Here is a 24,163-nt window from a genome sequence, read left to right on the forward strand (position 1 = left end):
TTTTCAGATAGCAAAGAATCAGAAACAATAATAGCCATCACTTGGAGAAGGGTGAAGCAAATTGTGGTTGGTGAATATAATGGAATATTACTGTATTACAAGAAATTATGTATGCGAAGAGTGAAGTAAACAGAGTCAAGAAAACTATATATATATGTATATATATATACATATATATATATGTATGATGACAATTACAACAGAATTGAAAGAACAACCAGCACAGAAAAAATGAAACAGAATGCTGTTCAATTTTTTAAAAACTGAGTCAGGAGGATTTGAGTTCACTTAATAATTACCTAACTGGGTGAATGGGCAAGTCACTTAACCTCATTGCCTTGCAAAAAAAATGAATAAATAAATAATTTTTTAAAAGGAATTACTGCTATTGATGTAGTTTGAGTTCTGTTCCTGCTAGATCCCATTTGTCTCCACTTTTTCCATTTCTCCCCCTTAAGATTTTTGACCTTTTTGCCTTCACATGAATTTTGTTATATTTTTCTAGTTCTATAAAGTAATTTTTTGCTTGTATGATTGGTATTGTGATGAATAAGTCAATTAAATTAGGAGGCATGATCATTTTTTAATTTTATCAACCTGTTTTATTGATGACAATTAATATCTCTCCAGGTGTTAAAGTTTGTCTTTATTCCTCCAAAGAGTGATTTATAGTTATATTTAGCTAGTTCTAATACGTATCTTGTTAGGTAGACTGCCAAGTATTTTATAAAATCTATAATAATTTCAAATAGAATTTCTCTCTCTATCTCTACCTGTTGTGTTTTATTAGTATTATATAGGAATGCTGATGATTTATGTGCATTTATTTTTTCATTTTCTTTTTTAATTAATTTTTATTAAAGATATTATTTGAGTTTTACAATTTTCCCCCAATCTTACTTCCCTCCCCCACTCCCACCCCACAGAAAGCAATCTGTCAGTCTTTACTTTGTTTCTGTGTTGTACCTTGATCCAAATTGGGTGTGATGAGAGAGAAATCATATCCTTAGAGAAGAGACAAGAATTCTAAGAGGTAACAAGATCAGACAATAAGATATCTGTTTTTTCTAAATTAAAGGGAATAGTCCTTGAATTTTGTTCAAATTCCACAGCTCCTTAACTGGTTACAGATGGCACTCTCCTTTGCAGACAGCCCAAAAATTGCTCCCGATTGTTGCACTGATGGAATGAGCAAGTCCTTCAAGGTTGATCATCACTCCCATGTTGCTGTTAGGGTATACAGTGTTTTTCTGGTTCTGCTCATCTCACTCAGCATCAGTTCTTGCAAATCCCTCCAGACTTCCCCGAAATCCTGTCCCTCCTGGTTTCTAATAGCACAATAGTGTTCCATGACACATATACCACAGTTTGCTAAGCTATTCCCCAATTGAAGGACATTTACTTAATTTCCAATTCCTTGCCACCACAAACAGAGCTGCTATAAATATTTTTGTACAAGTAATGTTTTTACCCTTTTTCTTCATCTCTTCAGGGTATAGACCCAGTAGTGGTATTGCTGGGTCAAAGGGCATGCACATTTTTGTTGCCCTTTGGGCATAGTTCCAAATAGCTGTCCAGAAGGGTTGGATGAGTTCACAGCTCCACCAATAGTGTAATAGTGCCCCAGATTTCCCACATCTCTTCCAACAATGATCATCATCCTTTCTGGTCATATTGGCCAATCTGAGAGGTGTGAGGTGGTACCTCAGAGAAGCTTTAATTTGCATTTCTCTAATAATTAATAATTTAGAGCATTTTTCATATGGCTATGAATTGCTTTGATCTCCTCATCTGTAAATTGCCTTTGCATATCCTTTGACCATTTGTCAATTGGGGAATGGATTTTTGTTTTAAAAATATGACTGTATATTTTAGAAATGAGTCCTTTGTCAGAATCATTAGTTGTAAAGATTGTTTCCCAATTTACTACATTTCTTTTGAGCTTGGTTACAGTGGTTTTATCTGTGCAAAAGCTTTTTAATTTAATGTAATCAAAATCATCTAATTGGTTTTTGGTGATGTTCTCCAACTCTTCCTTAGTCATAAACTGCTCCCCTTTCCATAGATCTGACAGGTAAATTAGTCCTTGATCTTCTCATTTGCTTATAGCATTGTTTTTTATGTCTGTGTCCTGTAACCATTTGGATCTTATCTTGGTAAAGGGTGTGAGGTGTTGGTCTAATCTAAGTTTCTTCCACACTAACTTCCAATTATCCCAGCAGTTTTTATCAAAGAGGGAGTTTTTACCCCAATGGCTTATTTTTTAATTTTCAATAATATTTTATTTTTCCAATTACATATAAAAAGTTTTCAATATTCATTTTTGTAAGATTCCTAAATTTTTCTCCCTGTCTCCCTTTCCTCCCCTCTCCACAAGATGGCAAGTAATTTGATACAGTTTATATATATACAACCATGTTAAACATATTTCCACCTTAGTTATGCTGTGAAAGAAGAAAAAGAAGAAAAGGAGAAAACCAGGAAAACAAGAAAACAAGAAAAAAGTGAAAAATGTAAACTTTGATCTGCATTCTAATTCCATAGTTTTTCTCTCTCTCTCTTTCTGTCTCTCTGTCTCTGTCTCTGTCTCTGTCTCTGTCTCTGTCTGTCTCTCTGTCTGTCTGTCTCTCTCTCTCTCTCAATGTGGATAGCATATTCCATCATGAGTCCTTTGGAATTGTCTTGGATCATTGTATTGCTGAGAAGAGTTAAGTCCATCATATTTGATCATTGTATACTGTGGTGTTACTGTGAACAATGTTTTCCTAGTTCTACTTATTCACTCAGCATCAGTTCATGTAAGTCTTTTCAGATTTTTTTCTGAAATGTTTGTTCATCATTTGTTATAGCATAATGATATTCTATTACATTCATATAGCACAACTTGGTCAGCCATTTCCTAATCAATAGGGGATTTCCTTGATTTTGAATTCTTTATTACCACAGAAAGAGCTGCTATGAATATTTTTGTACCTGCAGGTCTTTGTCCCTATTTTTATGATCACTTTGGAATACAGACCTAGTAGTGATATTGCTGAATCAAAGGGTATGCATAATTTGATTGCCTTTCTCTCCAGAATGATTGGATTAGTTCACAATTCCACCAATAATACTTTGTGTCCTAATTTTTCTATATTTCCTCCAGCATTTTCCATTTTTCTTTTATGTCATGTCAGTCAGATAGGTGTGAGGTAGGTGGTACCTGAAGAGTTATTTTAATTTACATTTCTCTAATCAATAGTGATTTAGAGCATTTTTTTCATGACTATAGATAGCTTTCATTTCTTCATCTGAAAACTACCTGTTCATATTCTTTGCCTATTTATCAATTGTATGATAGTATACTTAGAGAATATTACAAATTTCAGAAATGAGGTCTTCTTCAGAAATGGAAAAATTGTTTCTTCTTTCTAAATTTGTTTACATTGGTTTGTTTAAAAACTTTTTTAGGGCAGCTAGTTGGCATAGTGGATAAAGCACCGGCCTTGGAGTCAGGAGTACCTGGGTTCAAATCCAGTCTCAGACATTAATAATTACCTAGCTGTGTGGCCTTGGGCAAGCCACTTAACCCTGTTTGCCTTGCAAAAAAAAAACTAAAAAAAAACTTTTGTAATGTAATCAAAATTATGTATTTTGTATTTCATAATGTCCTCTATCTCTTGTTTGGTCATAAATTTTTCTCTTTTCCATATCCGGCAAGTAAACTATTCCTTGCTCTTCTAATTGACTTATGGTATCCACTTTATGCCAAAATTATGTACCCATTTTTATCTTATCTTTGGTACAGGGTATAAGATGTTTATTTTTGTCTGATTTCTGCCATACTAATTTCCAGTTTTCTCAGCAGATTTTGTCAAATAGTGAGTTCTTTTCCTAGAAGCTAGAGTCTTTGGGTTTATCAAACAGTAGATTACTATAGTCATTTATTGCTGTGTCCTATGTACCTTCTACTGACCACCACTCTATTTCTTTACCAGGTCCAAATAGTTTTGATAATTGCTACCTTATATTAAAGATTTAGATCTGATAGCCTAGGCCATATACCTTTGAATTTTGTTCATTAATTTCTTTGATATTTTAGACATTTTATTCTTCTAGAGAAATTTTGTTATTTTTTCTAATCTCTACAAAATAATTTCTGGTATTTTGATTTGCATGGCTCTGAATAGGTAAATTAATTTGGGTAAAATTGCCATTTTTATTTTATTAGCTTGCCTATCCAAAAGCAATTGATAGTCTTTTAATTGTTTAGACCTACCCTCATTTGTGTGAAAAGTGTTTTATAATGGTATTCGTAGAGTTTGTCATGGCAAGTAGACTCCCAAATATTTTATATTGTCTATAGTTATTTTAAATGGAATTTCTCTTTCTGCCCCTTACTTCTGGACTTTGTTGGCAACACATCTATATGGCAACACATGCTGATTTTTATGGGTCTATTTTATAACCTTCTACTTTGGTAGAGTTCTTAATTATTTTAAGTAGGTTTTTAGGTCATTCTTTAGACTTCTCTAAATATATCATCATATCATCTGCAAAGAGTACTAGTTTTGTTTCCTCATTGCTTATTCTAATTCTTGCACTTAATCTCTCAGTTCTCTAGGCAACTCTCTAAGTCTATAAATTACAGAGAAGGTGCTGATCTGTACTGCTACAGGGAGCTTCCTCACCTGGGAGTTTGCTGAGTCGATGAAATTTCAACTCCATTTGCTATCTTATGAATCTTAATGTTTTGGGTGGTTAGGTGGTGTAGTGGATAAAGCACCGATGCTTAATAATTACCTAGCTGTGTGGCCTTGGGCAAGCCACTTAACCCCATTTGCCTTGCAAAAACCAAAAAAACCCATGAATTTTAATGTTTTAAATGTGTTTCTCTTATACAATAAATTATTGGGGTTTACTTTCCTAAACCATTTTTCCATCATTTTGTTTTAAAATGTGAATTCATACCATTAATATTAAAGATTATGATTATTAAGTATTTTCTCCTTCATTCAATTGTTAAATAATTTTCTTTTTTTCCCTTAACTAAAAGAATAAGAAATTAGCAGTAGGAAACTGGTATTTGTATTGCATAGAGCAGTCTTATTCTAGTCTTCTTCCTTTCCTTTTTCCCCTTACCTTCTTTGTCCAGACCCAAGTCACTTAATTTTGAGCCCAAATTTTTGTTATTGGTAATCACATTCCCCATAGTTACTTCATTTGGCTTAAGCCATTCTTTTTCCCAACCCTATCCTCCAAATAACTTCTATTACTTTAATCTATTTAACCTTGCCTTGATAGTTCTGGTGAGAGAGAAATTCATGAAGTCCCTTCTTTCCTTATTTATATCTAAAATACCTTCAGCTGTGGTAACCCACTTTCAACAAATGCTAATTCCTTTCTTTCCCTTCCTCTTCCCTTTTCTATATTATTTCTTTTTGAACCCTCAAATCCACATCTTCCTTCTGTTTCTTCCATCTGTGACTCTTATACAAAATGTAACTCCCAGTTTATAATAGTCTTTTCATTATGTAAACACTGAAATATCACCTAGTTCTTTAACTCAAAGTCCTTTGGGATCCTGATTCTGTCATTCACTATGTTTACTGTCTCTCTGAACTTTGTGACATCTGCAAATTTGTTAAATGTGCTATTTGTGCAGATAGATAAAAATGTTAACTAGCACAGAGTTAAATACAAAATCCTAGAATACTCTTATCATAGACCAACCACCATCCAATTTGACATAAAACCATAGCTAACTACTCTCTGAATACTGTGCTCTTGTTATCTGGTTCACATCTCTCTTACATCACTATCATTTTATAACTTAAACTCATCATAAGTGCAGCTAAATATCTCTAACAATCTCCTTATCTTGCATATAAACACTTTATTAGCTATTTTTGTTTTATCATTCCCTAGTCCTCAAATAATTTATCATCACAAAAAAACAATAACAAAGTAAGAATTGAACATCATGGCCTTCTTGATGCTCTGTTATCATTATCCATTTACTCTGAGTAGTGATACTATCTCTTCTCAATCTTTTTTTCCAACTCAAGAATTTATTTTCACAAGTGAAGCATCAAAAATGTAATTGATTCTCTAACATCATATAATGTATATTATGTTTATCTTTGTGTCTTGTCTCCCTACTAGATTAAGTTTTCTGAGGAAGTGGACCATATCTTAGATAAAATACTGTATCTGCCTTAGCATTCAGCACATGACTTTAAACACTGTACATGCTTAGGTCATGTTAACAGGATTAAATTCAATTTAGCATATGGACACCTGGGGAAATTTGGTGGTGGTGGTCTTCTTGGATATTATCTCCTAGTCTTCTGTACTATTTTTCTTTGTTTTCAGACCTTGATGTTCTCTGTAGCATATGGCTTGGCAGATAAAATATTCCTGAAAAATTTTCTTCCTTCCCCCATTTCCAATTCCAAGTCCATTTTTTAAATCACTTTCTCAACTCTTCAAGTGTTTATAATAAATATATCCTCTTGGTCTTCATGTAATACTCTCAACCCCTAAGCAATAAGCCCAGAATTCCTATGTTTTAAATTGTGGTTCAGAAGTCTAACTCCTATTCTCAAGATATCATTTTCCTAAATGACTCATCACTTCTCATATCTGCCTCTTCAGTAGACATTCTTTTCAATAAAAATGTCATTATTGTTCTAAAGACCTTTAGTTTCCTGCTCAGGAATTGAAATTCCTCCAGTGATCTTTTCTAGATTCTTGTTGGTAGAATTTCTTGTGTCCATGCCAAATTTCCTTAATTGGATCATAAGCTCTTGAAGGCCAGGGATCAGGGCTTATTAGACCTTCCATAACATCACCTATCATATGTACTGTTATGGTAGAATTCTCTGCTGTTCAAAGTCTGAGGTATAAATCAGTAAAAAAAAATGATCACTTTACTTTCAAAGATTTTATATCATGGCACAAAGAGATTCATTACTTCACAAAGAGAATCTGTCAAGAAAGTGTACTTTCTGGGGTGGCTAGGTTGCACAGTGGATAGAGCACCAGCCCTGGAGTCAGGAGTACCTGAGTTCAAATCCAGCTTCAAACACTTAATAATTACCTAGCTCTATGACCTTGGGCAAGTCACTTAACCCCATTGCCTTGCAAAAACCTAAAAAAAAAGTGTACTTTCAATACAAGTTTTTCCCTACCCGTATAACATGACATAGCATCACATCAAATCAATAACAAAAGCATAACAGCAATCACATCATAATACAATACAACACAACATAACAATGAAATATAACAATATAACATATATGCACATATTCAAAAATATTATAGACACAGACAAAGCAGGGAACAATTATACTAGACCACAGATTCTTACCAGACATAGCATTACAATGTCCCATAAAACAATAGAGTACACAGACCTAAATTGATATGGTTTGATGATATTTACAGCTGTGTTGATTGTAGTCATAAGAGGGATCCTGGAGGACTAGAACACAGTATTGAAATATTTTTCCCTAGCAAAAATAACTGGGAAGGAAGGAAACACCAAGGGCTAAAATAGATGTGGCTTGTTCAATTTACACCAGCACAGAAGCTAATTCTAAAATGTAGTTACTCTTATTAAGAGAAAATATACAATGCCCCTCCTTCTTTGCCACCACAATCCTGAATAAATATGTGTTGAATTAGTAAAGAACAAAAATGAAAGCATCAATGATTGATTTTCTTGATTCTTGAAGTTTCTGGTTTAGTTGTCTTGCCCAGTTTGTTGGATGAGATAATTAAATGAGATCAAACAAATTCAGAGTCCAGCCAGGGTAGAACTGAATGACTAGAAATTCTCTGTGTTACGCAGTAATTAGCGGGCATTTCTCTAGGAGACAAAACCAGATGCATCTGATCGTGAAATATGGTGGATGGGATTGGCAGCCAGCTTGAATTACCTTCTTGAGTACTGTGCTCCCTTTTTCTGCTGCCACATGACTCATAACTTCCTCTATTGCTCTTTAGACAGAAGAGAATGTTAACAACTGAGAGAATCGGGGGAGACACATGAGCTAAAGCCTGGAAGAGTGTTAGGGATCTGTGAATTGGCAGGGAGATAGAGGAGATAGGGAGATAGATATGAGAGGACAGTCTGTGCAAAAATATATAAGGTAGACTAATGATATCAGGAAGCCACTTTGACCAAAATTGAAGACTCCATGATGGGAGTAGAGGGATAAAGTGAATTCAGTCTTAAAAAAGTAGACTTTGACATCCTAAATATTTCCCTTCCCTTCTAGGGTAAGGAACTGAGTTTGACTAACCTTCATCAGGTTTAATAAATGACACTAACTAAATAAGTGTAGTAAATACAACAACATAGAGAGAATGGGTTGATTTTGTTTTATTTCTAAAAGTAGGGCCCATTTTATTCCACCTTTTCTTCTCATCCTGATGAAGGTGTCTTTGTAGCTCCTTACACAGGTTCTGAAAATCCTTGATCCACATAAGTGCTTGAAGGATGAATGGGCTTACATTCAAGATGGCATCGAGCCAAAGAAAAAAGCCTGGGATGGCATGAAAACTCGTGAGTGTTTGCCATTGGAAAGGTGAGTATTGTTCTTGATACCCTCAGGGACGCTCTTGGCAAGACACTTTGTTGGTTCACTTCCCAAACTGCCCTTGGTAAGGCTATCACATTGTAAGGTTTAGAACATTAGAAACAGGGAAATGCTTCTTAATGAAGGGAAGCAAGTAGTCCTCATGTCAACTGAGCTGCCATTTCCCTTACTGGCTAGATGGATGTGTAGTTATGAAGAATGGAAAGGACTCAGCCAAAGGAATCCCAAAGAGATGATTGAAAACTTAATAATTCAGTCATGTTGCTTAATTGAAGTTATCCTTCAGTATTCCAGAAGTCTATGATTTCATTAATTTCATAGCTTCATCATGTCTTATCTTGTCCTTTTCATTACTATCACATTGAGTTAAATTTGTCTAATTGTATGGGTAAATAGAATCTTCTAAAAACAACAGTTCACATTCACAATGATGAGATTTGTTGACACATTGGCAAAAAGAATAACAAAAATAATTTTATTATGCATATTAACATTGATATTGCTATTGAGTCATTTTGGTCAGGTCTGGCTCCTTGTGACTCCATTTGGGGTTTTCTTGGCAAAGATACTGGAGTGGTTCGCCATTTCCTTTTCCAGCTCATTTTACAGAGGAGGAAATTAAAGCAAATAAGGTTAATGAACCATAATTTGTTACTTTAAAGCAGGGGTTCTTACCCTGGAGTCTATGAACTTGACTTTTATCATTTTGTTCGTCATTGTATTTTGATATAATTGTTTTCCTCTATAATCTTACGTGTTTTGCTTTCTGCATTTAAAATCCTTATTCTGAGGAATCTAGAACACAAAGGTTAAAAACCCATGGTTTTTAAGAACGCATTATTATTTTGTGTAGAAAATTACATATATAATTATGTGTCATTTTGTGTAGCATTGTGTATTGTGATATAGTATGTTATTGTGCATATTATATTACATGATATATATTATTGTATCTATTATATATTGTGGCACCTGCTATATATTATTATGTATAATATAGAACATAAAGTATAATATTGTGCTTATTGTCTATCACAATAAATAATAGTAGGTTATTATATATAAAATAGCATTATTATTATTGTTGTTGTTTATTTCTCCAGAGTGCCAAAGGGGTGCCTAATACTAAAGTAAGGTTAAGAATACATTATTTTGTATATTTATAAAATGATATGTATAATTATCTGTTACCATGCAAATTATTACATAGTATAAAATGTAATATATGTAATATGTAATATATTATATATTATTATATTATAATATATATTATATATAATATCATATATAAAATACAGTAAAATATTTCTTATCAAGATATATTAAAAAGGGTTATAATGTTTAGAGTGCTGGTCCTGGTGTCAGGAAGACTTCTCTTTGGGAGTTCAAATCTGACCTTAGACACTTAATAACTGTTTAACCCTAGGCAAGTTACTTAACCTTGTTTGCTTTAGTTTCCTCCTCTGTAAAATGAGCTGGAAAAGGAAATGGCGAACCACTCCAGTATCTTTGCCAAGAAAATCCCAAATGGAGTCACAAGGAGCCAGACCTGACCAAAATGACTCAATAGCAACTTCATTATTTTTGTTATACTTTTTGCCAACATGTCAAAGGGGTGCCCAACACCAAAGAAGAGTGAAAAACCCCCTGTTTTAAGAATGCATTATTATGATAACTTATATTGATTCTGTCCCAAAGTGGTGCTAGTAATAATAATATAATTGCAAGATGTATTTGAAGACTGTGTGACCCTGAGAGCAAGATCTCTGCCCAACATCAAGACTTCTCTCAGTTCTGCGACTGACTTGCTTTGTGTTTTTATTTTGTTGATATTATGTTCTTTAGCCCCAAACCGCCACCAGTGAAGAACCCATATAGGTGCATCCGTGGGGAAGAAAAGAAAGAAGTGGAAGAATTCAACCACTTCCCAGCACTGGAAGAACACATACAAAAAACTGCTAAAGAGTTCTGTGACTGGGCTTCCTCTTTCGTAAGTTGGAAGTCACCCATGACCTCATTAGGGTCAACTTAGAAATTGATTTTTTTCACCTTGGGGACAAAAATCTAAGAGGAATTACAAGATTTAGATTATAACCCCTCCTCAACCACCAAATAAGCTTTTTCATAACAACAATTCACCTAATTTAGAATTTGTATTTCTACAATTTGTTGAGGATTATAGAGAATTGTCTATATACGCAGCAGTGAGATAAATAGTGCAAGTTTAACAACAACAACTGGTATTTTTAGAGTGCTTTGAAAAGACTTTACACATATGATCTCATTTTATCCTTAACAGTAGCCCAGGGAGGTAGGCACTATTATTATTCCCATTTTACAGTTGAAGAAACTGAGTCACAGAGAGGGTAATCCAGAGATTTTGTTCAGGGTCATATAGATGGTGTCTAAGGGTAGCTATGAACTCAGAGCTTTCTGATTACAGTGCTCTATCCATTATACCACCCAAATTGCCTCAATTTTATAAATGAATAAACTGAGGATCATATAAAGGGATCTGACCAGGGTTGCATGGATATTAAGTGACAGAGTGGAGCAGTTAGGTGGCACAGTGAATAGGGCACTGGACCTGGAGTCAGGAGGACCTGAGTTCAAATCTGACCTCAGACACTTAATAATTCTCTGGCTGTGTGACCTTGGGCAATTCACTTAACCCCATTGCCTTGCCAAAAAAACAAACAAACAAACAAACTAAAAAACGAAGTGACAGAGCTGGTACATAAATGCAAATCTTTTTTTAGACTTAGTCCATTGTTCCTTTAATTATGTTTTGTTGACTTTCTTATCATTTAATTTACAGTTAGAAAGTCCCTAATCAACCCCATTCAAATAACTGTGGCTAGGTATATAGAAATCACTCTGAAAATTCACTTGCCATTATCAAAGCTCTGGTTTTACAACAAGGTTCCTGCTTGAAGACTTCTCAGTCATCACCTCTCACTCATGCCCTCACCCAGACTCTCCCCTAGAAACATCAAAATCTGATTCATATCTTAGTCTCTGCAAAAACAGGAAAGTCTCAGACTAACAAAATGTGGAATAAAAAATAGACTATTTAACCTGACACTTTTTAAAGCACAAAAAATTCATATCGAAGTCTGTAAACAATGAAAACCTCCTTCACTCTTTTCTGTGATTCTGCTTCCCTGGGGTCTGATCCAGTCCTCTAGACTTATACCCTTACTACACAAACACACACACACACATGCACAATGCACATACACACATGTACACACGCACATATACACATTGCATCCATGTACATGGAAAACAAATCAGTCTTGCTAGGGATCTGAGCAACTATTAGGAGCCTGACCTAACTCCAGTTCCTAACTTGTTTATTCAGGTTAAAAGTGAGAACAAAATAAGTCACCAGTCAGACACCAAACCATTAACAAAAGGAAGTTTACTTAGTCATACCATAGAATGAATATTCAAGGAGACTTAACACTTAGCTTCCAGAGATACTGCCTCCCTTGCCTCTACATGGTCAACTGGACAGGGTGTAGGGATCCACAAGGTTAGGAGAAGTCTGCCAATTCTGAAGATCCCTGACTCCAAGAGGTTGGGCCTTTTATATCCTTACAAGACCAGGAAGCCCCCATATATATAGAGTCCCCTATACTAATCAAATCCTGGGGATAGATTTATAGCCTTTCAGAGAAAAACCAGTCAAACCTGTATGGAAGAAGGTGATAGGACATTGTTCTTACCACCACAACCTATCCCTACTGGGAACTCAACCTCCCCAAGGGATATACTCCTTTGTTCAAAGCTGTGATTCCAATCTTGTACTAAGAGTTGTTAAATTGTCAAGCATCCTATGACCCTCTGGTCTAAACAGGCCTAAACAGCACAATAGTAGGTCATCTTTATTTCTTCTTTTCACAGGATTACTAGACTGATGGATCAGGTGGAATGCTGTTGATACACTAAAATTATGAGGGAGCATTTGACAAAGTCTCATGCTATTTCTCTTTTTGGGGGGTGGAGAAATATTGACTAGAGGACAGTATAATTAGGTAGCCTTGGATTATTTGGATGGTAGGACCTAAAGAGTAGTGATCATTGCTAGTCCATGTTAAGTTTGAAAGGTCTCCAGTGCTGTACCACTTAACATTTTTAATAGTGACTTAGATAAAAATATAACTGACATAGTCATCAAATTTACAGATGAAACAAAGGAAGAAGGGAGAGCTAGAGCATTTAATGATGGAATCAGGATCCAAATAGCATGTTTAACCAAAACATAGGAATGTTTATAGGAGTGAAGTAAAGTCTCACACCAGGGTTCAAGTACAAGATAGAGAAAATGGAGGCATATAATTTATCTGAAAAAAATTGATCTGGAATTTTAATGACCTGGAAGCTCAATATGAGACAACATGTGATAAAAATCCAAGAAAATTAATGGAACCAAAAATGCAATAAAGAAAACATGCTGTCCATTCTACTCTGCCCAGTTCAGACCATTGAGTTTATTGTTCTCAGATCTGTGTGCCATCTTTTAGGAAGGAAGGTATCCAAAAAAAGGCAGCCAAGATGGTAAAGCTGATGCCAGGGACTTTGGTCCCTAGTTCCTGGATAGAGTTGTCCTTATTAGCCCTATGCTCCAGAAATGTGAAGTCTTATTCACTGAATCAATCGCTGAATTATAGCCATTTAAAGGAGCTACTGCCCCACTGACACAGACTTGCTATGACACAGACCCTTGGCAAATTATTTGACCTGATCCAGACAATTTTCTAATATTAAAAGCTCCAGAGAAGCTATTAGTAGAGGCAGTCATTGGTCCGGTTCTTATTTTCTCTGCAAGAACCAGCCCTTTGTATGTTAAAACAATTTTCCAACACTGCTAAGAGTTTTATCTCTACAAAAAGAGAGTAAGGGCCTTTTGTTAAAACAGAAAACTAGTCCTCAGATACATTATAACCTTCAAGACCACATTACTATGTCTCTTCACACCACCAAAGGAGAACTTAGAGAGCTTAGATGTAGCGATCCAGATCTGAAATGTTATTCCCCAGCTCAATAAGCTTCAGTGGCTCCCTATTATTTCTAGGACCAAATGCAATTTCCTTGGTTGTTGTCTTGTACAATTTATCCCTAACCTGCCTTTCTAAGGCTATTTTCCTTTGGATACTCCTGGAGCCAGCAAACTGACCTTCCTAGGATTTCTTTCATAACACTGCATCTGTCTCCATGGTCATAAACAATCTATACCTAAAATGCACCCCTTTCTCTTTTCCTATCTTCTTTCAAAGCTCATTTCAGATGAAATATTGACTTTCCTGGTCTTCCTGACTGTTGGCAGTCTGTTCTCCATTCCCATCCCCATCCCATTAGCTCATATCTATTTTGTAAATATGCATACTATATATATATATATATATTATATACATACATACATTATATACATACATACACTCAAATGTCTTCCTAAGTAGACTGTATGCTCTTCAAAGGCAGGAGCTCTTGTTTCTTTCTAGTCACTGTTTATATAGCATTGTAAAGATTTTAAAGCACCTTACAAGTCTCAATAACCCTGGGAAGAAGGTGTCATTATTACCCCCCACTTTACAGAGCAGGAAACTGAGGCAGGCTGCGGTTAAGTGATTTGCTCAGAATCACCCAATTAATAAATATCAGAGGAAGGATTTGAATGCGGATTTTTCTTGACTCCAAGGTCAACATTCCTTCTAGCTCCATCTAGCACCCAGCACATAGTAGACACTTATTAAATGCTTGTCCATTGATTGAAATTCTTCTCTCATGAGCTCAACTTTCTCTCCAAATATCCCAGAGTACCATAATGTCCCCTAATAGAAAAAGCAGAAAACCGGTTGCTTTTCAAATGCTTAACAATAATGCTTACAATATGATATTGATGTACTAGGGGGAGACTGACAAAATAGATGTGGACACCATCTTGAAACTGTTTGAAACTAGTTATGAATATCCAAAGATCTACAACATCGTCCATTTGATGGAAATGAATAAGATACCATTGGACCTAAAGAAGGGAGTAGGACTAACAACAGTGCAAGAGATTCAGTATGTCCTGGAGGAGATTGACCCTGAAAGGAAACTACATAGGACAAAGGTAAGTTCCCATTCTGAAATTCTTCCAGGAGAAAGAAGAATGGGTACTAGAGGGAAAAAAAAGATCCTGCAAATCTCAGGGGCTTTTCTCAATTCTTGAGTTTTCAATGTTGTCTACTCTTTGTCTCTTAATTCTTGATTTTTGAAATATGAGATCTTAAGGGACCCTCTCAAGAAACATATTCTAATAGGAAGAGACAACATATATAGAGTAATGGTAGCTAAAGGAGGAAGGGAACTTTGGCTTTCTGAGGTACAAAGATGGTAGGTAAATCCAAGAAATAGACTGCTGTCATGCCCTTTGTATGTTAATTTTTATTTGATCACTGTTTCCATAGTAAGATGTGGAAATAAGTTGAGGGGAGGGCAAATCACAAGAAGACCCGTTTAATGATTATATGGGATGCAATAATACAATAACAGGTCAAAATAATACAATAATAGGTTAGTTAGGTTTGTGCTCATCAATTAAAACTGTTTATAAAAAATAAAAAAATTTAAAATATAAAAATTTTTCTAAAAAATGCTTAGCTACAAGGAAGAATCTCCAAAACTAAATGGTATACTTCAATTCTCCATCCCCAGATACTGTTAGAATTTATTTCTGTCTAATAAATATCCTTTTTCTTTTTTCATTCTTCCATTCCTATGTTTCTCTGAAATCCTCATAGTCTTCCTTTCTGATTGCACTTTCACATCCCATGGCTTTTTTAAATCTGTTTTTCTATCAAATAAGCACACATTTTATTTCCATTTTTTTTACTACCACTACAGCTAGAAATGTTTTGGTTCATATGGTATCTTTGTTAGCTGTGGTATATTGTGCTAAATGGTGGAAATGAACAAAGAGTATGAAGATTTGGGGGACTTTTCTCCTATAATCTCAAATTGTTTTCCAGAATTGTTGGACCACATCAGTTCCAAAAACAATATGCCTATGTTCTGGTAGTTCCTGCAATATTGACTTTTTTGCTTTTTGTCTTTGCCAATTTTCTGAGTACAAGTTATTTCAATGTTCATTTGTCTTAATTAGTGACTGAGTATTTTTTCTTTTAATGTTTCGAATCTGTAGCTCTTGTGAAAACTTCATATCCTTTGAACTAATTCATGAATTTTGATCTAATTAGGGATGCATTTTGGTCCTATATGTATCAATTTCCTTTATATTTTGCAGGCCAAATTTTTATCAGTGACATTTGATGCAAAGATTCCCCCCATAAGACAATATCTTTTCTTATTCATGTATTAATTCTGTTTTTTCAAAAACTTTTAAGTTTTATATAATTGAAATTGATATTTTATCTTTTTTTAATCTCCTCTATCCCTTGCTTGATTAAGATTTCATAGGTATGAAAGTTAATGCTTGTTCTTTTCTAATTTTTTTAAATGATGGGACGTTGTTTTTAAGCCATGTGTCCACTTGAAGTTCATTGTGGTTTGTAGTATAAACTGATGGTTAATAAATAGTTTGTCAGGGGCGGCTAGGTGGCATAGTGGATAAAGCACCGGCCTTGGAGTCAGGAGCACCTGGGTTCAAATCCAGTCTCAGACACTTAATAATTACCTAGCTGTGTGGCCTTGGGCAAGCCATTTTTGCCATTTTGCCTTGCAAAAACCTAATAAATAAATAAATAAATAAATAAATAAATAAATAAATAAATAAATAAATAGTTTATGTCAAACTTCTTTGCAGTTTTCCCAGAAGGTCTTGTCCTTGATCCAGAAACTGTTATTCTTGGCTCTATTTGTACCCCAATTTTCAAAGCCCATTCCTATGGCACTGTACTTTTGTAAGTGGAGATCAAGGTCCTGTACCTGCATGAGAAGTGGGGCAGAGCTGGTGAGAGTGGGAGAGAGACAGTCTCCGGGGTTTTCAAGCCTCTTCAGCTTTCTTTGGGCTCTTCAGTCTCTTTAAGTCTGGAGCTCTTCCGGTTTCTAACTTCAAGAGAAAAGATGTGTGATACGGACCCCACTCCAGATTGTTGAAGAGACATCAGTACTCCAGAAACAAAATAAAAACACAATTCCTTATTAAAAATAAGAGACCAGAAATTACATTCCTCTGGAAAGCCACCCCCTCCCCATGTATAGCAAAGACTATTCCTTACATGTAGCTTGGGTTGTCATTGTGTAACCCAAAGGGAAGCAGAATAGACATCTATAACTTCTTTGCCCCACTACTCTTCTCCAAGGAAGTAGGAAGTTGGGTCTAGAACCTTGTCCAATCTGCTCTTCTCAGAGAGAGAAGTAGGCTAACATTATTTTTAACTACTCCCTTAAATATTATTCATCTAGTAGTTATCATCAAACTGAGAGAATGTCTGATGTGATTTTCTACAAATAATTTTTCCACTTTACAGCATCCAGAAGAGAGTTGGCAATGCATAGTTTTGTTATAGGGAGAACGTTATTTGTGAAAGTTGCTAGAATTATAATAGTGTGTGGTTCTTCTGCCCGGCCTTAGAGTCAGGATCTCTTTTGAGGCTTCATTCAATGACAATGAATGGTTATTATAATCACCCACATATTCATAGAACAGGAGTTTTAATCTTTTTTTGTGTCTTGGATCTCTTTGGCAAAAACTATGAACCCCTTCTCAGAATAGTGCTTTTGAATATATAAAATACATAGGATTATAAAGGAAATTAATAATATTAATTACTAATATTATTATATTATTATTAAAAATCATTCATAGATCCCAGGTTAAGAACCCTTGGCTTAGAGAGAAGCAATTTTCCATTCCTAAATACTTCAGAATCAGCCTAAGTCTTCCTTTTCCCCTGTTCTTTCCAAATAAAGGCTTTGACATTTTCAGTGCCAGATTGAGTAAAAACACTTATCTATTAATGAAAACTGTGTAAGTCCAGTGCTGACAACATGTCTCTTGGAGGAGATTTATCATCATTTTTATTATTTCTAGTTACTACTTTGATTCAAGTTTTACAGCAAGATGGAGATTTTTTTAGACTAATTAGTGGAATCTTTCACAATAAATGTGTTTATAGATTTGCTTACACGTAAAATTTAAACCACTCTAGAAACATGAAGTTATTATTTAATTGTTAAAATATTTTGGTTAATTACATAAATCAGTGAAAATTATCTTTTCTATAATAGTTGGGCAAGAGTTAAATATAAATACATTCACAGTGATAATGGTGGTCTTATCAACAGAATTTGAATCAAGGTACCAAGGACTGACTTTTTGAATCACTATAAAGCAAACCAGATCAGCCAAAATGATGTTGGAATTTACTTTCTTTTCTACAGAATCCTTACAAACCAGATTGTGCAAAGTTCAGCTATGGGGCCTGGTATCTACATACCAAGTTATGGAAGAAACGAAGAGCAAATGAACCTTTGTTGGATCCCAAAATAGAAGCTAATTCCAAATCCGAAAAATTGAAAAAGAATTTTGTAGAAAAAGTATGTTCACATGTCATGATCTGTAAACTCATTTTCATTTGGGCTAAAAATTATCCTACTCCACTAATGACGTTTCTACCTGATTATGGTATGTTTTAAGAAATATCTAATTTTTCTAGAATCTCACAACTCTTACCATGAGTTCTGCAGTTAAGATAATAAATTATTAGAGAAAATATATGTTAAGTTCTCTGATTACAGGATGGACTCAATGAATATTTGAATAATATTCAGTAGATAATGGATTGGCTAAGAGCCTGATGAATATGACTTATCATCAATATATTTATCATCAACATATAATCAGGAGGTTACCTATCTCTACCTCAATTAATGTGATGAAATTGATATGAGAGCAAGATTTTAAAAAATAATCTTGATATATTCTTTTTACATCACCATAATTTCTCCCAATATCCTCTCCTAGTCCCTCCAGCATCCATAATCCAGTACCCTCTGATAATACTCTCTCCAGAGAGTCACCTTATATAATAAATATATTGGTCCTTGGTTGGAAGAGCCAATTGTGTAGTACTCTGTTACTCTGTCCTCATTGGTAGACATGGATTACTCAATGTCCTGTGAATGAGTAAGGGGCAGGCAGAGTGAGTGAGAGGTGGAGAGAAGAGATCTGAGGGCATTTGGCTCCTATTATTGAAAGAGAAGATACATCATTTCAACCTTCTAAGCTTCAGTTGCTGAAAGAAGAAAAAAAATCTCAAATAAAGCTGACATGTGGAGGAGTTGATAATCTCTCTCATATCTCTTATCCCCAATTTGCTACACTACTTTGAGGAATTTTTCCCTGGATGTAACCTAGGAAACTTTCTTGGTTGAAATGAATCATCTTGCTCCCAATAGAAGAACTTATTTGTATTGTCTGATTTATATTCTCCTACTATGTATACTTTATCTGATTTCTGTTTTGCTATCATTTTGGATAAATGGAACTGGCATTTGGTGGAAAGGTGGTCAAGACTTGGACATATAGCTTATTGCCCTCCTATCCTATTAAGGAACCTAAAAATTACTTTCCTGAATTAACAATATTTAAGGAAGAAGTTAAGTATAATCTAGCCCATTATTTCCTTTCTTTAAAGAGAGCAGAGTGGTTGCCTTTGTCACCTTCCTGCTTTCCCTCTTGACAGTAACCAAAATTTTTCTTAGAGAAAAGAGGGAGGAGGAGATACTAGGCATAATTATTCTTTGTTTTTTTTATTTCTTTTTTTGCAAGACATTGGGTTTAAGTGACTTGTCCAAGGTCACACAGATAGGTAATTATTAAGAGTCTGAGGCCGGATTTGAGCTCAGGTCCTCATGACTCCAGGACCAGTGCTCTATTCACTGCAACACCTAGCTGCCCCCTAGACATAATTATTCTTGCCTCACTGTGAGTCACATCAAGACAGATCCATGTGGACACATATAACCTATATGGACACAATGAAACCAGAACCCACAGGTCACATTTATTTGCTACTAGGGTGAGCTTTTGGAGAAGAAGTATGAATTGTGAAAGGAAATAGAAAGATGATGAAAGAAGGAAGGAAGGAAGGAAGGAAGGAAGGAAGGAAGGAAGGAAGGAAGGAAGGAAGGAAGGAAGGAAGGAAGGAAGGAAGGAAGGAAGGAAGGAAGGGGGAGGGACGGAGGGAGGAGGGAGGATAGGAAATATATCAGAAATGAAAATATAAAACAAAAGACTCAAAAGGCACACAGATAAGTGTTGGAAATACTGTGTTAAATTTAATATACACTCTTTTGAAATTATGTAACAGCACAAAATTATATATTTAAAGATGGAAAGGACCTGAAATATCAGCATGTGCAAACTTCTATCCCCATTTTATAAATAAGGAAATTTAAACAGAGTAATTTATTCATAAATTTATTACTGAATTTATTTATTCAGTAATATTTATTTAAGATTACATAACTTCAAAAGGTCCAAGGTGGAATTTATATCCAGGTCTTCCTGATATCTTATGCAATTTACCACTGCCTAAATAATTACTACACTGTATAAAGATTCATAATGTCATATACAAACTTCTTTTTCTTTCCTTTTTATAGGGAAATATTTTCATTTTTATTTATATCCTAACAAAATATTTTCAAAAACAGAAACCAAGAAGTTTATGTTTAATAAAATTTAAAAGTCTGAATAACCCACTGTAAATATAATTTTGGTATTTTATTATCCAAATTTGCATCCTCCTCAAAAATAAAGTTTATTATTTTCAATATATTGACACGGCAAGGTACCCTATGTCATTGAATTAAAATGCTATCTTGAGGCTGACAGAACTGAATTTATAATTTCTGGATATTTTTTTATATAAATCTAGACAGTTCTTGACTAGTTACATGACTTGGCTTCATCTGGTTACTATCATTTACATTTCTTCCTTATGAAGAAAAATGCTTCCCTTGGTTCTATGGTTTGAAAGCAGTGCTCTTATTCAGAGCTGTTATAAAAATAAAGTTTTGATGACTGACCTCAGACTATATCTGATTTCTTTTTTAGGATGCAACATTCATGGACCTTCATGGAACAGTTGCTTTTAAAGAATTTATTGAAAGAAAAGGCTACAGGATGCCTTCAGTAAGTAAAATGGGGATCTGGGCCTCAATGTAAAGCATATTTGAATGCTAAATTAGAGGTGCTTCAGAGTTAAGGTGAACCTGGACAGAATCATACTATACCACAGGCTCTTTTTTCATGCTTATTTTCTCTCCAGGTTCAAAATCAATCTAGTGAGTAGAATCTGGAATAGTTCATACATTACCAAAAATGCAAAATTCTATCCCAAGTTTTCCTATGGGCCATCTTCAAACAGAGGCAGTTCTTTAAAAGTTCTTAAAAATGTGAAACCCACACATATTCCAGTCCAAAGTCTCTATAATCCCTGAAAAGTCTTCCTGGATCTTCTGGTTCTCTACAAATGAAGGTTCCATAAATAAATAAATGAATGCATTAAAATATTTTAAAAAATTTTTTATGCTCCCAATTATCTCCCTCCCTCCACCTTCTTCCACATTCTTTGAGAAGACTAAAAATATGATATCCATTATACATATAAAATCATGCAAAGCAAATTTTCATTTGAATCATGTTATTTAAAAAAGATAATAAAAATAAAATGAAAACAAAAATGTTCCAATCTTCACTTAGAGATGATCAGCTCTCTCTCTGGAGGTGGAGAGCATTTTTTATCTTGAGTTCTTTGGAATTGTTAAGTATCATTGTATTGATCAGAGTAGCCAAGTTTTTCATACTCGAATTACACAACTACTGTTATTGTATAGTTCTACTCACTTCCCTCAGCATCAGTTTTTAAGACTTCCCAATTTTTCTGAAACCTCTAATTTCATCATTATTTATAACAGTAATTATTCCAACATAATCTTATAGATTATTCCACCATTCCCCAACTGATGGACATTCCATTAGTTTCCAGTTATTTACCACCACAAAAAAAAAAAACTACTATGATTATTTTTGTATATGTGGGATTTTTCCCTGTGATCTCTTTGGGGTACAAACCTAGTATCAGTATTACTGAATGGAAATGATATATACATACTATGTACATACTTTGGGCATAATTCCAACTTATTCTCCACAATGCTTAAACAAGTTCACAACTCAACCAACAATTCATTAATGCCCCTATTCTTCAACATTCCCCTCCAGCATTTCTCATTTTCCTTTTGTGGTATCATAGAACTGTGATTGTTTAATTTGTATTTCTCTAATTATTATTTAGTTAGAGCATTTTTTTACTTGGCTATTGATAGATTTGATTTATTCTTCTGAAAGCTAGGGTTGGGGTATGACTTATTTTTTTTGTAAATTTGACTCAATTCCTTATATATTTTAGACATAAAACCTTTATCAGAAGAATTTATTACAAAGATTTTCTCCCCTGCTTTCCTGTTTTCCTTTACCTGCATTAGTTTTGTTTGTGCAGAGGCGCATTAATTTCATGTAATTATAATTATCATTTTACCTCCTGTGATCCATTTTACATCCTGTTTGCTCATTAAATCTTCTCTTTTCCATAAATTGTAGTTTTTACCATACTCCCATCATTTGCTAATGATATCATTCTCTGTGTCTAAATTATGTACCTATTTTGAGCTTATCTTGGTAAATGGTGTGAGATGCTGATATATACCTAGTTTCTGCCAAACTAATTTCCAATTTCCCAGTAGCTTTTGAATAGTTATTGCTTGCCCCAATAGCTTGGATCTTTGGGTTTACTGTGGTCATTTATTTCTATATATTTTGTGCCAAAACTATTCCAGGAATCACTAGTTCATTTATTAGTCAGTATTAGATTATTTTGATGATTACTACTTTGTAATATAGTTTGAAATCTGGTGTTGCTGGGCCACTTTTTTTTCCCATTTATTCCTTTGATGTTTTTGACCTTTTGTTGCTCCAGAGAAATTTTGTTATTATTTTTTCTAGCTCTGGAAAATAATTCTTTGGTATTTTGATAGGTATACATGTCACTGAATAAGTAAATTGAGTTAGGTAGAATTGGCTCAGACTATTCATGAGAAATTAATATTTCTCCAATTTTTACCTCTGTAAAGTATCTTGTAATTGAATTCATATAGTTTCTGAAAGTGTCCTACCAGGTGGGCTCCAACTATTTTTATATTGTCTAAATTTATTTTAAAAGAAACTTCTCTTTCTTTCTCCTTCTTACTCTTCCTGATATGATTTTATTGGTAACTAAAAATGCTAGTAATTTTTGTGGATTTATTGTATATTCTTCAACTTTGCTAGTTATTAGTTGTTTCGACTAGTTTTTTTAGTTTATTTCCTAGAGTTGTCTCAATATACCACCATATAAATGAACATTTTAGAAGAACCCCCTAGAGGAGTTGCATGGTACACAGTTAATTTGAAGATCACTACAAAACTCAAATAAGTTTTTTAGTGAGAGGATTGAATATATATTGCCAAAAAACCTGCTGTGTTCTCTTTGCCTGAGAATATGCAAAATGGCAGGATGTCTTTTTGCATCTTTTTTTTGAAAAAAGTTTTGGTTCTATTTTTATATACTCTGAGTTAGACAGTTTTTTCTTGAGATATCAAATTCCAAGATATCTGCTTACTTCACTTGGTGATCTCATTAGCTATCATGTATTTAATTAACATCTCTATGCTGATGATCCTCAAAACTACTCTTTCTACTCCATTCTCTATTAATTTTCAAACTTAAAGCATCAACTGCCTTTCAGACACCTCAAACTTTTTTTTGGTTATACATATGTGGTCATGAAAAGAACATTTCCCTTTAAGTCATACTGTGAAAGAAAACTGACGAAAAGAACCCAAAATAAAGAAACAAAGAAAAGTCTCTACATTCAGATTGGATCAGTTCTTTTTTCTGGAGCTCTTTAGTAGCTTTCATCATAAGTCCTTCAGAATTTTTCTGCATCATTGTATTTCTGAGAATAGTGAAGTTCACAGTAAATCATCTTACAATATTGCTTGTTCCTGTGTACCATATTCTCCTGGTTTTACTCATTTCACTTTGCATCAGTTCATATCAAGTCTGTCCATGTTTTTTTTCTTTCTTTAACAATTACAAAAATGCAAATATAGTTTTCAACATTCATCCTTTTACAAGTTTTTGAGTTCCATATTTTTCTGCTGCCTTTCCCTTCCCCACCATGCTAGTGAACAATCTGATATAAGTTGTATATGTGGAAGCATGTTTAATGTATTTCCATATTAGGCATCTTGTGAAAGAAGAATTAGAACTAGGGGGAAAAAATCATGAGAGAGAGAGAGAGAGAGAGAGAGAGAGAGAGAGAGAGAGAGAGAGAGAGAGAGAGAGAAACAATATCCAAACCTTTTTATTTCCCTCCAACTTGTTTTCCCTCATTTATACTTTTCTTTCTCCTTTCCCCTTATCCCTCCCCAGTATTGCTTTACTTCTGATTGCTGCTTTCCTATTTCCCTATAGGGTAGGATAAATTTCTAAACCCAACTGGGAATGTATATC

At 34.3% G+C, this 24,163-nt stretch overlaps 1 protein-coding gene across 1 annotated transcript in view; it reads left to right on the plus strand.

The window, feature by feature from the left end:
- Window positions 1–24,163, plus strand: part of FAM47E (family with sequence similarity 47 member E) — a 44,372-nt gene that overhangs the window by 15,076 nt on the left and 5,133 nt on the right. The window contains exons 3-7 of the mRNA XM_074228485.1: window positions 8,440–8,576; window positions 10,434–10,578; window positions 14,503–14,709; window positions 17,982–18,137; window positions 20,662–20,739. Of these exons, the coding sequence (XP_074084586.1) occupies window positions 8,440–8,576; window positions 10,434–10,578; window positions 14,503–14,709; window positions 17,982–18,137; window positions 20,662–20,739 (723 nt within the window). The remainder of the gene's footprint in view (window positions 1–8,439; window positions 8,577–10,433; window positions 10,579–14,502; window positions 14,710–17,981; window positions 18,138–20,661; window positions 20,740–24,163) is intronic.

Source organism: Macrotis lagotis, chromosome 3 (genome assembly GCF_037893015.1).
Source record: "Macrotis lagotis isolate mMagLag1 chromosome 3, bilby.v1.9.chrom.fasta, whole genome shotgun sequence".
Classification (NCBI taxonomy): domain Eukaryota; kingdom Metazoa; phylum Chordata; class Mammalia; order Peramelemorphia; family Peramelidae; genus Macrotis; species Macrotis lagotis.